Source organism: Pyricularia oryzae, chromosome 4 (assembly GCF_000002495.2).
Source record: "Pyricularia oryzae 70-15 chromosome 4, whole genome shotgun sequence".
NCBI classification, from domain to species: Eukaryota; Fungi; Ascomycota; class Sordariomycetes; order Magnaporthales; family Pyriculariaceae; genus Pyricularia; species Pyricularia oryzae.
In genome coordinates, this window is record NC_017851.1 from 4,318,805 (window position 1) to 4,332,255 (window position 13,451).

Consider the following 13,451-nt stretch of genomic DNA (forward strand, 5'->3'; position numbering starts at 1 on the left):
AGAAAATAGAAAGCGCGCCGAGATACCCCTCGGGAGGTTGCTAACGGCCGGCTAATGAGCCGGGCCGAGCCCGGCGTTAAATAATACTACTACTACTACTACTACTACTTGTTTGCTGGTGAACCCATGAGCTAATAGTGCGGAACCTGGGAGGCGAGTCGTCACTAGCCTGTGTATACACAGTGTCCCTATTAGAGCGGCTCATCCAAGATGTTCGGCTTGACGCCCTGCCATTGGGGATATTGCCCAAAGACTGTTGTTGGTGGGTTGATAACGCTTGTGTTTGCATATAAGACAACTGTGATGCTGTCAGGCCTTGCGGCAGCGACGGTTGAGGTTGCGGTTGATCATCAATGATGATGTCGGCATCGCCAAAGCCCGAGGATAGAGAAGAGAGCATCGAGGCATGGTTGTCTTGACGCCTCGTTTGGTTATAAGCATCATAGGTTTCTCCAGGAAGCTCATCCCGGTTGTGGCGCGGGCTTGCCATAGGTGGCCTCAGCGTCCCTGCTGATGCGCCGATGCTGTTAAAAGTCCCTTCAAATTGAGCGGCGTTGGTCGAGCTGAACGAGTTGTTTGCTTGATGCAAAGATACTGTCCACTCCCTGGTTTTCTTGGTTTTCAAGCCGTTGAGGTCATACTGTAGCTGTGATACTTGTGGAGTGCTCATTAGTGGCCTGGCTGAAGACTGGCTACTCGCTCCGGGCGACATGCCAAGCCCCGCAGGCGAAATACCCATGGCTGGAGACATGTTCAACTGCGGCGGAGGCAGGAAAGAGATTCTGGTTTGTAGACGCGGTAATGTCGGAAGCGGCTGGTTCACTTTTCCGTTGCCATATGTCATGTTCGTGGAGACTGGTGTTGCCGACGTTACTGATGTTGGTATCGGAGTGGCCGAGGTAGCAACACTGCGGTTCAATGGAGCACTCCGGATGTCTTTCTCATTAACCTCCTGCCACGGTAGTTGCTGACGTGTTTTCAGGAAGGGTATCTTGGCGGCTATTTTGTGGTAGAAGGCTGGAGCCTCGCTGGGACCTCCGTTTCGTGACGACTTGGAATACGGTTTCTGTTCGTCCTGTTGCTTGGACCTCTTGACATTGCGCCAAATCATCCAACCAACAAAACAGAGTATGGCGAAAGCAACTGAAGAAACGGATGGACAGGTTAGCATATCTCATAATCTTGACATCAAAGTCATCAGAGTGATGACAGCTTACCTATTGAGCCAATGGATATCAGAACCCGCTCGGTTATAGCATCCATTGAACCACCTTCCTGTTGTGACGAGCCTTGTTGTTGTTGAGCAGGCGCGCCATCAGAATATGGGGTGGCGGGGTTCTGACTGCTGGAAGAGCCTGCCTTGGTGCCTCCCACCGGGTTGATACCGTTCGAAAGTTCCGGGCTTAGTGTTGTGTCGGGCATAGCGGGAGTGCCAGTTGCCAAGGCCGGGGCGGAAGGCAATGATGTTGTTTGCGGAGCGGTTTTGGCAAGATCCTATACACGAAAGGTTAGTCAGATGCTGAAACTGGCTATCAAAGTGGTTATAGGTCGTGCATACCGGTATGACTGTCGAGAGCAGGATGACCGGGCTTGGGTTCGAGTTCGGCATCATAATGAAGGGAGTGTTTACAGCTGCCGGCGGAGCCCGGCCTGCTTGTCCACCACTTGCAGGTACTGCGTTGTTGACAGGATTTACTCCCTCGACTTTTGGCAAGGGTGAGGCAATAGCTGGCAGCGGCCGTGGTGTACCTAGAGAGCTTTGCATAGTTGTAGCCGGGGCCGGGGCTCCAGAGGATGCGGCTGGGGCCTTATTGCGGCTAGCAGAATCGTTGTCAGTCCTACGTCCCCCGCGGTTCCGGCTGTTGTTGCTGCTATCGCCGTTCTTGTCGTTATCGCCCGAGCGTCTTCCACCAGAGGAACCACGTCCTCCGCCACTCCTGTTGCTCCTATCGCCTCGGCTACCGTCCTTGTCGTTCCGAGCACCCTTGCTGTCGTCGCCCTTGCCGGATCGGCTACTTCCCCGGTCACGGCCACTTCGGTCGGGGTCTTTGCTGTTGTCGTTTTGCCGTGTCGATAATGTGAGCGAAAATGGGTCGGTCTCCGTATGGACTTGTTCTCGTATCAAGTCGGCGGTGTGCCGTATGTGATGCGATGGTGCCATCCCTCGTCCCCTCACCAACGCTATGCTAGGACGATAGCGAGGGACTCCAGATTGTCCCGCGTTCCGAATGCACCCTTGGCCAGGTTCCTTTGGCCACCCATTAAATATATGATGACGCCACGATTGCCGATGTCCTTAGCGTCCTATGTACTCGAAGCGTTTTTATATGAAAAAATGCTGGGCTGAAACGTATGGGCGGTTTGTCAAGCTTGGGAGCGTGGATCAGGTTATACTAGATATGTTACTAAGGCGTTGCTTTTTCTCGACATACGGAACAGAAGTCGTGGATGGGTTAAAGAATGGAGGCGTATGTGGAGAATATTCGATATTCGAAAAGGAGCGAAAAAAGGACCACGCCTCGGGAGAAGAGAAAGAAAGAAAATTAAAGTAAGGTAATAATTCAAAGAGAGTGACCCAAAGGAGAAGGCCAGCCTTTGAACGGGTTAAGGAAAGAAAGAATGGAATGAAAGCGTTGAAGCCGATGAAGACGAAGGTGAACATCGGAGACAAATGAGAAAGGGACGATTGAAACGTTCTGGTCGGGAGGGCAGAGACGACGACAGGAACCCCTCCACTAGGACGAAGATCGGCCATAGAAACCACGCTACCAAGAGTCGGTGCACCCAGATCCGACTTCACAACTCCGTAAATGGGGCATGAAGGGGTCAGGGGAGGGGACACAGGACAAACCCCAGGCCCACGCGGGTTTGCAACAACCACGATGAGGAAACTCCGTACGAAAGGATGGGCTTGTCTGGGGTTACGGGCAGCCAGCGGCTTCATCCATTGGACCCCAAGAAGAATGGGGCACAAGGAAATGAATGGCACTCCCGGCTAGATCGATCATCTTGGCAAGTGCACCCTGGTGCTCCTTGTCGTCCTCGGCCGCGGAGGCCCTGAACGGAACGAGCTTGTTGTCTGCTGAGTTCAGTTACATAACTTCGTTGTTATGCCTGCCTCTGTTACAATAAGGTAATCTCAGTGCTACCCTAGGCGAGCCGACTGGGACTGGACATTGGTGCGGGGGACGTTGCAAACGTGGTCTTGAAGGAAGATCCTGCCGAGGATGAGGGCCGCCTCGCCAGACATTGACCAATTGATTACCTCAAGCAGTAAGGCAAGTATGTAATTAGGCACATATTTTGGCGTGCTAAGATATGTACATATGTGCTCTGCGGTATTACGGCACCATGCATTGAACATGGGCAGCAAGGTCGCGAATATCTGAGGCGAGAGACGGGTCGCGTGTGTGGTAGTTACAGGGGTTGGGCTGTCTCAGCAGGGGCGGTCTGTGGTTTCAAATGCCACAGGAAACCAGGACGCCCCTGCCCAGCCAGCGCCAACTCCCGCAGAGCCGCCTCAGTGGTTATAAGAAATCCCAACAGCCCAAGACTTTTCACATTGGCATCGAGACGGGACGAGCGGGGCATTGATTGAACAATGATGGAATGATGGAAAGGCTTTAATCTGAATTGGGTAGAGATGGTTCGGACGCTTTAACCGATGAGAAGCGATTAAGTTTTGTTGTTGTTTTTTTTGTGTTTTTTTGAAGTGGTAGTGAGAAAAGATGAAATGATGGATCCTACCCTGCCTGCCTGCCTTGGGTTGCTTTGCTTTCCTTGCTACGCAGGAGTAATGCCATCGTAGCAGAGAGCCAATTTTCGGCCCATTTTCGACCCAATTTTTCACAACACACCTAAGGCATATGTGAGAGAAGTGATCCCACCGCTTCAGGAGGAAAATCTAGCCGACAAATCTTTGGCTTATCGCCCGAATGTTCATGTTTGATCCGGGCCTGAACAAGACGTGAGGAAAAACTGCGACTCGAGGAATTGACACACATTATCGACGTCGGAGTAGCGGAAGCAGGATGAGCAAAACGATAGAAACATCAATGTACGTCTTTGGATCCGTCGTGAATGATCTGCCGGCTTTCACTTCAACTACGGTACACAGTCAAGACACTCAGGTAAAAGGCTTGACGGGACGGACACCCGGAGATAGGGTGCAACATGTCAGCTTCGACCAGCAACGAGCCTGGCATTCCCCGCGGGTCAGAGGCCCGTCTTGTTTGTATGGGTTCCTTGACGTCCCCCAGGATTTTCCGTGCGGGTTCCGTAGGCTTGGTAAATTTATGTTTCTACGGCTTTGACAATAAGTACTTCTTTTGTTCTATGTTGCGTAGATCCTGTAGATCATACAAACAGGAGGGCTATGTACCCCCGAATTAGAGCGGACAAGTAAATGCACGTGGCCTGAAAGCAGTTTTCTCCGACTGATTGCCGCGACAAAACTACCAAAAAGAATATTGCCGAGCTCGATATGGATTACCGGTAGGCTGCGCCTGCAGGAGAATTTATTTGAGGAAACATCTCGGGCCTTGATTTGATGGCAACCCAGCCCTTGCGTCCATTTATGTATATTCTTTTTATTTTTATTTTTTTTTATTTTTTGAGAGTGGTAATAAAAATTGTTTAGTTGACTGAGGAAAAACAAAAAAAAAAGGTCGATTACCTGGAGAAAAAAGAGAAATAGAAAAAGGCAGAGGGGGCAGTAAAGGCCCCTAAGATTTGGTGATCTTATCAATACCTACTTAGGTACCTAGGTCGTTTTCAAGGGCATGATCTTCGTTGATGGCAAGCTCGAGTAAGTTTTGGGCAGACACTCAATTTCTAACCAACGTCAATAGCAGCCGCCAAGCCACCACATACAACTTGTCTCTTGAGGTGCCTAATACAGACTAGGCTCGTAGGTGGATAAACCCCAGGGTTAACGGAGACAGAACCCGAAAACCAGTGCTTGACGAGTAACGACGCCAGGCTTGCTACGGACGGAGTACGGTAGATATGCACCCGGCCGATTGGTTCAGTGGTTGAGCCTCATGCCAAGTGTTGAGACGCTGGGATATGCCGGCGCGATTTCTTCGACACATCCATCTTGTGGTCAAACAGGCACAAGTCAACCCGACAGATTAAACTTGACAAGCGACAACTCTACTATACCTAGTTTGGGCTCATAATGTCTTTGCAATAGAATCTGCATATTATTTCGTAGCATTAGTATTTGGGTAACAACATAATTGACCTGAGAACAGAAAACATATATGTCAAGACGACCAGGGCAAAAAAAATCTATCGCAAATTGAGCTGGCTTCTATGGGAAGCCAGGTGGCTGTGGCTGCAAAAACACAGTGAAGGGATGTGTGAGATTGAAAAAACATGATGAACACCCAGCCACCATTGGGTTCGAGTTATAACATTCATGTACTGTACCGGTACAGTCTTGGCTGTGTCCAGTAATTCGTCAAATCCAGGTCAGCTCTAGCTGTCGGGCAGCAAGTAACCGGGAGAGAAGCAACTTGTCGGCTCAGGAGCCTTGAGACCTCGTAAATCAGTGAGCAGCAAGGCGGGTGTGTAACACCGGAAATTCCATTACATAGGTTCGATTTTTCGTGGTTCCATGGACTTGGAGATCGACGACCGCTGTTTTTTTTTTCTTGGGCAAGTGGGTGACCAAAATTCTCGATCAAGAACCATATGATGAAAGATAGCAGAACTGCGCCGCCCATGCCCGTAAAAGAGGTTGGGCTAATGATAGTGGAAGGATTTTTTCTGCTTGCAAGTATATGAGCGTAGTATTAGGATTAATCTACAAGGTAGGATGTTGCTTGTCGTACCTAGACATTGTAAATGCCTTGTTTATAATAGCCCCGTTTATTCAACCAGATGCGTTGTTACTCGCCAAGTCGCCTCTCAGTGTCGCCATTTCGTGACTAAGGGTGCTGGCTAAAGTCGCGATAACACTGAGAGCTCCAATCAATTTGATAGCCCCCACATCAGCTTTTATCCCTGCTGCCGTCGTCGTCACAGTGGAACCCCGACAAAAGCCCGTCGCAAAACAGCACAACTTTCAAGAATTTTTTTTCTTCTACCCGCAGAGGTGCCAAGCTCCTGCATGTGATATCAGTGATTTGCAATCTCGGTCCCAAAAAACCAACGACCAAGCTGCTTCTAATTTTCACTCCCACCACTACCAGTCAAGCGACGAACCAAAAACGCGCCTTAATCAACGCAGAGACGCCAAATTAATATCTCTTTACGGCTCGAGGAATTTTTCAGGTCAAATTGCTGCCGCAATGGCGTCTGCCAGAGCACTTGCTCGGCTCGCGCCGCAGCAAGCACGTCTTTCGCAGGTCGCGCAGCCTGCTATGCGTCTCCAGTCTCAATATCGATACATGTCTATGAGGACACGGCGTCCCGTATACAGCACACCTGTTACATTACAGAGCCAATTGCAGATCCAGCGCAGGCTCGAGTCAACAGAAGCCCCTGCGGCTACTCTCTCGCCGCAACAACCGCCAAAGAAGAAGTTCAGGAAACTGCGCTTCCTCTGGCGTCTTATCCAGCTATCTCTAATCGGTGGCCTGGGCTACACAGCTTACTCAATCTACCAGGAGAGGCATCCCGATGAGCCTGCTGACCCGGACCCAAACAGGAAAACATTGGTGATTCTGGGTAAGTCGGACCAACGCGTTATATGCTCTGACTCATTGTGTATGCAATTGAGCAAAAGAGCTTTTTGCTAACGGGTCTGGTTATCTGCCATTTCAGGTACTGGATGGGGTTCCGTCTCCCTGATGAAGAACCTCGATGTCGAGAATTACAATGTCATCGTCATCTCACCACGCAACTACTTCCTCTTCACACCTCTGCTGCCGTCATGTACTACCGGTACGATCGAGCACCGCTCCATCATGGAGCCCGTGAGGACCATCCTGCGCAACAAGAAGGCCAAGGTCAAGTACTATGAGGCCGAGGCCAGCAGCATCGACCCCGACCGCAAGGTCGTCAAAATCTTTGACACTTCAGAGGTCAAGGGTGATATGGCCGAGACCGAGGTGCCCTACGACATGCTGGTTGTTGGTGTTGGTGCAGAGAACGCCACTTTCGGCATTCCGGGCGTGCGCGAACACTCTTGCTTCCTCAAGGAGATTGGCGATGCGCAGTTGATCCGTAAGAAGATCATGGACTGCGTCGAGACGGCCGCCTTCAAGGACCAGACTCCCGAGGAGATCGACCGCCTTTTGAGCGTTGTCGTCGTCGGTGGAGGACCCACTGGTGTCGAGTTCGCTGGCGAGCTTGCCGACTTCTTCGAGGAGGACATCAAGAAGCTGATTCCCGAGATCAGCGACCGATTCAAGGTCACCCTAGTCGAGGCTCTGCCTAGCGTTCTCCCCAGCTTCTCCAAGCAGCTGATCGAGTACACCGAGAGCACGCTCAAGGAGGAGAAGATCAACATTGAGACCAAGACGATGGTCCAGAAGGTCACGGACAAGTCGGTCGAGGCCACCACCACCCGACCGGATGGCACCAAGGAGAAGCGCGTCATGCCCTACGGTCTTCTCGTCTGGGCGACGGGTAACGCCGTCCGCCCGCTTGTCAAGGATCTCTGTGCCAGGATACCCGCTCAGAAGGACTCGCGCCGCGGCCTTGCCGTCAACGAGTACCTCGTCGTGCAGGGTGCCCGCGACATCTGGGCCATTGGCGACTGTGCCGTAGCAGGATACGGGCCCACTGCTCAGGTGGCCTCGCAAGAGGGTGCCTTCTTGGCCCGTCTGTTCAACAACATGGCCATGACGGAGACTCTCGAGACCAAGATCCAGGAGCTGAGCTCTTCGCTGAATGTGAAGCAGGCCGACAGGGCACCGGCCGAGGTCAGCGCTGAGATTGCCGAGTACGAGCGCAAGCTGCGCCGCATCAAGGACATCAGGCCGTTCAAGTACTCGCACCAGGGTTCTCTGGCCTACATCGGCTCAGACAAGGCAGTTGCCGATATCAGCTGGCTTGATGGTAACTTTGCCACTGGTGGCAGGCTGACATACCTGTTCTGGAGGAGTGCCTACCTTTCCATGTGCTTCAGTGGTATGTTTTCTACTTTTTAATATGACTTCTGCTTTTTATGACCAATTACTGACTGCGGATTTAGCACGCAACCGAATCCTTGTTATTAACGACTGGGTCAAGTCCAAGATCTTTGGCCGTGACGTATCACGAGAGTAAACGACGGACAGCCTGGAGGACATGAAAATACATTTCTGATCATTCTCAGGCTACGTTCGTTTCACAACACATTAAATTAGAGCGGTTCACTCACCATTATTCTGTCAAGCAGAGCAAACCAAAAAAAAACTGACACTACTATTTTCATTCCATCTCTGATTTCTTATGTTTCTGTTTTTCCATTGTACTACATGTGTTGCTTCAGGTGGCGTTTTTGCGCAGTCTATAGCGGTTCCCTGATACAGCTGCACTCTGAATTTCAAATAGATGGGGACCATAGGTCAGGGATAATGGAAAGAATAGACAATGAAACTTCTGAATAATTTTTTTCTATCTAGAAAGCGAATCAGCAATTTTATATGTGTACGTTCCTCGGGGCAATAGCTACGTCTGCTCTGCAATATATCCACCTGGCCTGATGTGTGTTTCGTTTCTTTGAGATACGAAGTAGGTCTAGTCAGGAGTTGTTGCTGGGCAACCGACTCTGTATGGAACGCGCGTAGAGCAAGCAAACGGCGTTTACTTACCAACAGTCAACCATATGATAAAGAGCATATTTACCAATTCAAGAACATTGTCAGTCGATTCAATGATGAGTATGGAGTAAACAGAAAAACTTTCACTTTCCATGGTTACCAGTTGTTGTTGTTGCTTGTCTTGGCATACAAATGACGTTGTTTACAAACTTGCAAATAAATAAAAAAAAAGAAATACGAAACCCCGCCGAGATTCAGGCCAAGCACAGCCCAGCTATTGCCACTTGCCCAATAGCAAGAACCAAGCCTGTTTTCCGAACGCTCTGTGGACTAGAAACGCAGAATATTCATGTTCCTCCATCTACTTTGCTCTGTAGAATTCATCCCTCGTAATATTCTTCTCATTCATGTAAATTACATTCAACTAAATTCACATGATCTTCGGAAGTAAAGTAATCTTCGACATTTGAGGAGCGAGCGAGGCCGTTTCACTTACAATGGGGATCCTAAGATCCCGGAAACAGCAATGCTTCGGCATCGCCATTGTTGCCGCCATATGCACACTATATCTGTTAGGTTTATGGACAGGTCCCGGCAGGCCCTTGGACGCGACTGTCCTCATCACCACACAGCACAATCCATCATCACCATCATCATCTACCACACCAACCAAACATGCCGTCCCTGACGACACGGTCTCGACCACACAACCAGCAGGTCGCGGTCCAAAACCAGCACCGCCAGGCCAGCACCCCGTGTCGTACCTCATCGGCGCCGCCGAGGCCGAGATGAAAACCACGCTTGCCCGGCAGTCCAAGACGCTCCGGGACGCCGTGGCCGAGTACCGTCGCCGGCACGACGGCCTTCCCCCACCCCCCAACTTTGATAAGTGGTGGGAGTTTGCGCGGGCGCACGACGTGCAGCTCGTCGACGAGTTCGACGGCGTCGCAGACTTGCTTACCCCGTTCTGGGGCCTGCGGCCAGCGACGATTCGTGGCCGCGCCGCCGAGGCGCTGGGCTTCGCGGGGAATCTGCTGCTGGGCGTGCAGGTCCGCGCCGGAAAGGTCGCGCACATTTCGGGCGGCAATGATTGGCACCGCAAGGCGCTCAGCGGTATGATGGCGTCGTTTGTCGAGCACCTGCCCGACATGGACCTGGCCTTCAACGTCCATGATGAGCCGCGCGTCGTAGTGCCGCATGATGACATGGCGAGGTTGGTTGCGCGGGCTGCGGAGGAGAAGGCCGCGGCGGCTGCGGGCAAGAAGCCTAGGAACTCTTTTGCCCCGTCCGGGGGTGAGGTGAGGCCTGCAGGGCTTGCGCCCGAGGGCGGGTTCGACGCGGTAGGGACGACGCGGTTCAATACGTATGCGCATCAGTCGTCGTGGTTGCACTCGCGGGCCTCGTGCGCTCCCGGCTCGGCGGCACGGATCCTCGACGACTCGGAGCGCGTCGACGACGTCTCGCAGTCGCTGATGGGGGAGCTGGGCTTCGTGTACAACGCCACGGCCCTGTCGGACGTCTGCGCGTCACCGTCTCTGGCGACTTCGTTCGGGCTTTTCGAGCGGCCCAACGCCTACAGTGTGGTCCAAGAGCTGTTCCCCATATTCTCGGCATCCAAGGTGTCGAGCTACGCCGACATCCTTCACCCAGCCCCTTGGTACTGGTACGAAAAGGTCGCGTACGACGAGGCGCAGGACCCGAACTGGGAGAGCAAAAAGGCAAAGATGTACTGGCGCGGCTCGACCACGGGCGGGTACAGTCGGAACGGCGGTTGGAAACGCCACCACCGCCAGCGCATGGTGGACAAGCTCAGCAATGGCGACTCAGCCAAGATCCTCGAGCCCGTAGAAACCAGAGACGCTTCACAGCAGCATCAACTGACATGGCAGGCGAAGCCCGCATCACGTTCCCGCCTAGCATCCCTCTTTGACGTTTTCTTCTCGCACGTCGGGCAGTGCGACCCAGCCGACTGCGACGAGCAGGAGCGGCACTTTACCGTCAAGGGCCGGACGCGGCCCGAGTCGGCCTGGCACTACCGGCACCTTCTGGACGTGGACGGCAACGCCTTCTCGGGTCGCTTCTACGCGTTCCTCCAGTCGCGCAGCCTCGTCTACAAGCTGTCCATCTTTCGCGAGTGGCACGCCGACTGGCTCAAGCCCTGGGTCCACTACGTGCCCATGAGCCTTCGCGGAGACGACTGGGCCGAGCTGGTCAGGTATTTTAGCCAGGGCGGTGCAGACGGAGGCGACGAGCTGGCGGAGAAGATGGCGCTCAGGGGTAGGGAGTGGGCTGCCAAGGTGTTGAGGAATGAGGACCTTGAGGTGTGGTTCTTCAGGCTGCTACTTGAGTAAGTATTTATCTGGCTCTGGCCATGTTCACAAGCCTTTTACCTCGTTTTACGCTAGAGCTGACAAGACTGAATGATGTTTTAGGTACGGCCGGGTCGTTGATGATGATAGGAAGAACATTGGGTATTTGCCTTGATAGCATGGCTCCAATATCACTTGTCACATGGGCATTGAAAGAGCATTGTGTGATTTTTAGCATGTCACTTTGGGTGTATATCTGAGTTCTTGTCATTGGCTATTGGATGGCGTTTGTTGTTTTGCCTGGGCTTTATATATATATATGTCTCATGCTTCATGCCACAGTTGGAAATACAGACATGACATACATGATGTTGTATTGGAATACATATATATGGTCTCAAGTTTTGAGGTGAACCAGAGACTGACGGAGTTTACGACCAAAAAAGCTGGACTCCATCACACGCAAGCACACAAGTACGATACTTGATAGAAGTCTGCACCTGAGCAAGTTGCACCTATATTGCTACAAATGTATTACAGGCCACCAATCTCCGCGCTTGCTCGACCGGCCCACGGCCCACGCCCGCTACGTCAATTTACTCCTCTTCATCACCCTCAGCATCCTGCTCCTCCGAATCGCCACCCGCCCTGCCGTTCACAGAGTCTGGGCTGCCGTCACGGCCAGCCGGTGAACCCTGCTTCTCACGATCCCCGTCGTCGGCAGCAGCATCCTCCTCCTCCAATCCCGCGTTGGGGTCGACCCGCGGCTGGTTCTTGAAGTAGTCCATCATCTCCTGCATATCCGCCGGTGCATCGTCAACCGTGACGTCGAGCTGGTCAATGATCTCCTCCTCGTCCTGGCCTCCGATGAGACCGCGCGTGCGCAGGATGTTCTTTCCGCGCTGCGACTTGATGACGCTACGCTGCATGACGGGATAGAAGAGCGCGGCGGCGCGTCCCGTGCCGTTGTCCTCGTCGCCGAGGGACAGCAGCACCTCGACGTCGTATTTGCTGGTGTGGTCAAGCTCCACCTCCTCGGCCGTCTCGTAGCGTCGGATGCGATTGAATTGGAAGTACTCGCCCGAAGTGTACAGAGCCGCGTCGTCCTTCTCCGGGTCGGCCACGTCGAACTTGCGCCGGAAATTGGCCCCCGCCGCCGTGGTGTCGGGAAGGTAAAAGTCCAGCTCGGTGCTGGGCGGCGGCTTGGGCACGTTGGCCGGGTCGCGCTGGTACGCCTCCTCGAGCCTGCGCAGGCGCTCCATCTCCTGCTCCGTCTTGGGCGCCGGCTTGAGCACGGCCGACAGCATGCGGGTGTCGTAGACGCTCGGCTTGGCGTCGGCGACGCCCGTCAGCGGTGGTGTGTAGAACTTGACCGTCACGTATGCGCCGCTGTCGGGGAACGCGTCCATGTCAGGCAGGAGCGGGAGCACCTCCTTCACGACGGCGTTGCGGCCGCGCGGGTGTCGCACATGCTTGTTCGGGTCCGCAAGGTCGCGGGCCGCCGTCTCAAACGACTGCGCGATCTTGCGCTTGACGTGCGCCGGCGTGCCTGCGTCTTCGTCAATCTCCGGACTTGGCCGCTTCAAGGCCCTCCGGGCCGCTGGGCCCGCCTGCCCTGGTCGCTTGTTCGTCGATTTAATGAAGGGACTGACTCCATCGCTCGGCGCGCGCTTTGCAGTGGCGATGTATTCGGTTCTCCTCAAGAAGGAGACGGCAGCGTCGTTGGCTTTGGGCTTCCCTAGCGTTGCCAGTGGTCGCAGCAGCAGCCTGTCGTGAGGGTGTATCGTAGGGTTTTGCGCAGGGGCCTGGATTGCTGCAGTAGTTGTAGCGGTGGTGGTTAGCTAGATTCCACCAAGCTCACTCACTAGTCCGTCTCTGCAGGGCTTGGGGGGTGAATCCTACAGCTCTCATCACCATCGAAGACGCCTGGCATTCCCACCAGGTCCAATGGCATGCCCAGCTCTGCATCGGCTTCAATGTTGAGGGGTTGTTCTCGTGCAAGACGCGATGCGAAACCGGGATTTGTGTACTGCCCACTGGCAAGGCCGGTATTAGGAATCTCGAGGAGTTTTGGCGGATTTGGTGGTGGAGGAAGCGTATTCGAATATCTGATGCGCGCGATGAAGTCCTGGTGAACCATGCGTTCGCCGCCGCGAGACGCTGATTGTGACATTGTTTACTTTTTCTTTGTTCCCCAGCGTTTGTACCAAGTCGATTGTTACCGAGCTCTATAGCAACAAATTGAGATGTAATGGCGGTTCATGCGTTGATGATTTTGCGTGTTTTGTGGCTTGACGTGACTTTTTGATGTTAAAACAGAAGGGAGCTTGTCTAGTTCGCTAGGAGCTGCAAGCTCGGATCCACTATTTTTTTGGTTGGTGCTTCGTTCATTTACCTACCCTGTATTAAACCCACCCTGCTGCACTCGATCATGCAAATCCGCGTG

The 13,451-nt window shown here is 53.1% G+C and overlaps 5 protein-coding genes across 5 annotated transcripts; 3 read left to right on the top strand and 2 right to left on the bottom strand.

Annotated features, from left to right (window-relative positions):
• Positions 1 to 191: 191 nt before the first annotated feature.
• MGG_06277 (uncharacterized protein) lies at positions 192 to 3,709 on the bottom strand (the record flags this gene model as incomplete). The annotated part of the gene is made up of 4 exons (XM_003717264.1): positions 1,559 to 3,709; positions 1,218 to 1,494; positions 330 to 1,143; positions 192 to 276 (listed from the first exon to the last, which is right to left on the bottom strand). Exons 1-4 carry the CDS (start codon positions 2,159 to 2,161, stop codon positions 192 to 194), a joined length of 1,779 nt encoding a protein of 592 aa, XP_003717312.1. The 5' UTR covers positions 2,162 to 3,709.
• A 464-nt stretch (positions 3,710 to 4,173) lies between these two features.
• Positions 4,174 to 4,971, top strand: MGG_17202 (uncharacterized protein; the record flags this gene model as incomplete). The annotated part of the gene is made up of 3 exons (XM_003717265.1): positions 4,174 to 4,230; positions 4,767 to 4,807; positions 4,914 to 4,971. 3 exons carry the CDS (start codon positions 4,174 to 4,176, stop codon positions 4,969 to 4,971), a joined length of 156 nt encoding a protein of 51 aa, XP_003717313.1.
• A 1,068-nt stretch (positions 4,972 to 6,039) lies between these two features.
• Positions 6,040 to 8,628, top strand: MGG_06276 (uncharacterized protein). Its single transcript, XM_003717266.1, has 3 exons — positions 6,040 to 6,675; positions 6,772 to 8,082; positions 8,147 to 8,628. Exons 1-3 carry the CDS (start codon positions 6,297 to 6,299, stop codon positions 8,218 to 8,220), a joined length of 1,764 nt encoding a protein of 587 aa, XP_003717314.1. The 5' UTR covers positions 6,040 to 6,296; the 3' UTR covers positions 8,221 to 8,628.
• A 372-nt stretch (positions 8,629 to 9,000) lies between these two features.
• Positions 9,001 to 11,443, top strand: MGG_06275 (uncharacterized protein). Its single transcript, XM_003717267.1, has 2 exons — positions 9,001 to 11,043; positions 11,129 to 11,443. The coding sequence occupies exons 1-2, from the start codon at positions 9,194 to 9,196 to the stop codon at positions 11,178 to 11,180; spliced, it is 1,902 nt and encodes a 633-aa protein (XP_003717315.1). The 5' UTR covers positions 9,001 to 9,193; the 3' UTR covers positions 11,181 to 11,443.
• MGG_06274 (uncharacterized protein) lies at positions 11,372 to 13,375 on the bottom strand. Its single transcript, XM_003717268.1, has 2 exons — positions 12,908 to 13,375; positions 11,372 to 12,818 (listed from the first exon to the last, which is right to left on the bottom strand). Exons 1-2 carry the CDS (start codon positions 13,176 to 13,178, stop codon positions 11,602 to 11,604), a joined length of 1,488 nt encoding a protein of 495 aa, XP_003717316.1. The 5' UTR covers positions 13,179 to 13,375; the 3' UTR covers positions 11,372 to 11,601.
• Between the last annotated feature and the right edge of the window lie 76 nt (positions 13,376 to 13,451).